Source organism: Sander lucioperca, chromosome 10, assembly GCF_008315115.2.
Source record: "Sander lucioperca isolate FBNREF2018 chromosome 10, SLUC_FBN_1.2, whole genome shotgun sequence".
Lineage (NCBI taxonomy): Eukaryota > Metazoa > Chordata > Actinopteri > Perciformes > Percidae > Sander > Sander lucioperca.
Window position 1 is genome coordinate 1,551,957 of NC_050182.1, and position 2,500 is coordinate 1,554,456.

Here is a 2,500-nt window from a genome sequence, read left to right on the forward strand (position 1 = left end):
ATCAACAGAGGACTTCCCTTTGATTGCATGAGATTAAGTTTGTCTGTATGAGTTTGTAAATGGCAGCCTGTGCCCTTTTGTAATGTGTACATACTATTTCTCATCAAACTGTGATAACTGTGATTAAATTCAGTATATATACGTCTGCCATATGTTGCCACCCCTCAAAAATTTCTGCCCCCCTCTTGCCACCGCATAAATCATTTTCTAGAGCCGTCCCTGGGTCCAAGCCTTTAATCTGGCCCTGGCGTCGGATCTATAATTTACTACAACACAGAGTTGGACTTAACCGTGGCTTGGACATCTGTTATTTTCCCTCGTTCATGCTTTAAGCGCTGCCTCGAGGAGCCATGAAGCCATTCTGGGAGCAGGGAAATCTATTCACAGCACTTTATTTTATTAATTAAAATATCGATATTTAAGGGCGACCTCAAGCTCACCAGTTCGCCCCATGTAGGCTGAGTCCTTTGCAGCGGCCCAGGTTTGAGTCCGACCTGCGGCCCTTCGCTGCATGTCATCCCCCCTCTCTCTCTCCCCCCTCTCCCCCTTTCCTGTCTATCCACTGTCACTATCAAATAAAGGGAGAAGCCCCCCAAAAAATTCTTAAAATACAAAAGACAGAAAAATCTATCTTTGGCACCAGCATATCAATTCTCATAGGAAGGAGGTCAACAATATATTGCCGTATTGATATTTTGTCTGTCACTGACTTTTCCTTCTTTCTGTGGGAGGACTCACATTGATTGACAGATGATGCTCCAGCAGGTGAGGAGCCTCTGGGACACCTGTCGCAGAAGTCCCGCCCCTCTTCGTCCTGATAGGTTCCCTGAGGACACAGGAGACACGCCCCCTGCCTGGAGAAACTTCCGGCAGGACAGACGACTGCGAATAAAAACAGAGATGGAGAGCAACTGAAACACAGACCAGATGTTACCGTCGGCTGCGATGAACAAAAGACGTGAACTGAACTTACCGCAGCCTTCACCGTCACTGGCCAGGCGGTGACCGCGGGAACAGCCGAAGACTGGTGTTGTCACGGAAACCAGTTTGGGTTCTGACGTAAGCATGGATCGGATATTACCCAGAAGTCCCCGAACCCCCTCCAGAAGTCTGGACTCATTCAGAAACAGACCTGACAGACAGGTGAATAGGGCAACATTTTTAACCCACAGACATCACCATGAAACTTTACCAGTTGATTACTCACATAAATAGGATAAAAAAATGTATTGCATGTTTTCTGTAATTGTATGGTTAAATATGCTAATTGCGCTATATCTAATTAAATATGGGCTAATTTGCTTATATTTTGAAGCGAAGAATCTGACCATTGAAAAAAACAAGGGTCAAAATTCTTTTTGCATTTTGTTGATATGTTCAATTAAAAGACATTCACAGAGGGGATTATGAATATCTCAGTTTTTTTACCCAGTAAATCAGAAAATACTGCCAATAGCCTTAGAAAATGGATTTCCGCCCTATTTTTAGGCATAAAATGTCATATAAATCAGGCCAAGAATGATATATCAACAAATCCCTCTGTAAAATCCTTCAAAATATAGCAAGGAATACAACGGTAAAATTTGGTGTGTGTAGGTGCTACAGAAATGGAAAATCTTCATTCAGAGTGTGAGAAAAAACTCATTTAGAGAAAATGGCCTTAAAAGATTTTTATTAAAAAATTCAAACACAGGACTTTCACCCAGGAGAGAAAGGGGGTGCTAAAGGGACGGCAATAGTCCCGACCAAGCGCGTTTACTTAAAGCGCTAAAGGGACGGCGATAGTCCCGACCAAGCGCGTTTACTTATAGCGCCAAAGCGACGGCAATAGTCCCGACCAAGCACGTTTACTTATAGCGCTAAAGGGACGGCAATAGTCCCGACCAAGACGTTTACTTATAGCGCTAAAGGGACGGCAATAGTCCTGACCAAGCACGTTTACTTATAGCGCTAAAGGGACGGCAATAGTCCTGACCCAGCACGTTTACTTATAGCGCTAAAGGGACGGCAATAGTCCCGACCAAGCGCGTTAACTTAAAGCGCAAAAGGGACGGTGCTAAAGGGACGGCACGAAAGGGACGGCAATAGTCCCGACCAAGCTCGTTTACTTAAAGCGCTAAAGGGACGGCAATAGTCCCGACCAAGCACGTTTACTTAAAGCGCTAAAGGGACGGCAATAGTCCCGACCAAGCACGTTTACTTAAAGCGCTAAAGGGACGGCAATAGTCCCGACCAAGCACGTTTACTTAAAGCGCTAAAGGGACGGCAATAGTCCCGACCAAGAACGTTTACTTATAGCGCTAAAGGGACGGCAATAGTCCCGACCAAGCGCGTTAACTTAAAGCGCAAAAGGGACGGTGCTAAAGGGACGGCACGAAAGGGACGGCAATAGTCCCGACCAAGCTCGTTTACTTAAAGCGCTAAAGGGACGGCAATAGTCCCGACCAAGCACGTTTACTTAAAGCGCTAAAGGGACGGCAATAGTCCCGAACCAAGCGCG

At 45.5% G+C, this 2,500-nt stretch overlaps 1 protein-coding gene across 1 annotated transcript in view; it reads right to left on the minus strand.

Moving 5' to 3' along the window:
- tg (thyroglobulin) overlaps positions 1 to 2,500 on the minus strand; it is a 53,152-nt gene that overhangs the window by 32,225 nt on the left and 18,427 nt on the right. The window contains exons 21-22 of the mRNA XM_036006347.1: positions 974 to 1,132; positions 739 to 882 (exon numbers count right to left, since the gene is read on the minus strand). Coding sequence (XP_035862240.1) covers positions 739 to 882; positions 974 to 1,132 — 303 coding nt within the window. The remainder of the gene's footprint in view (positions 1 to 738; positions 883 to 973; positions 1,133 to 2,500) is intronic.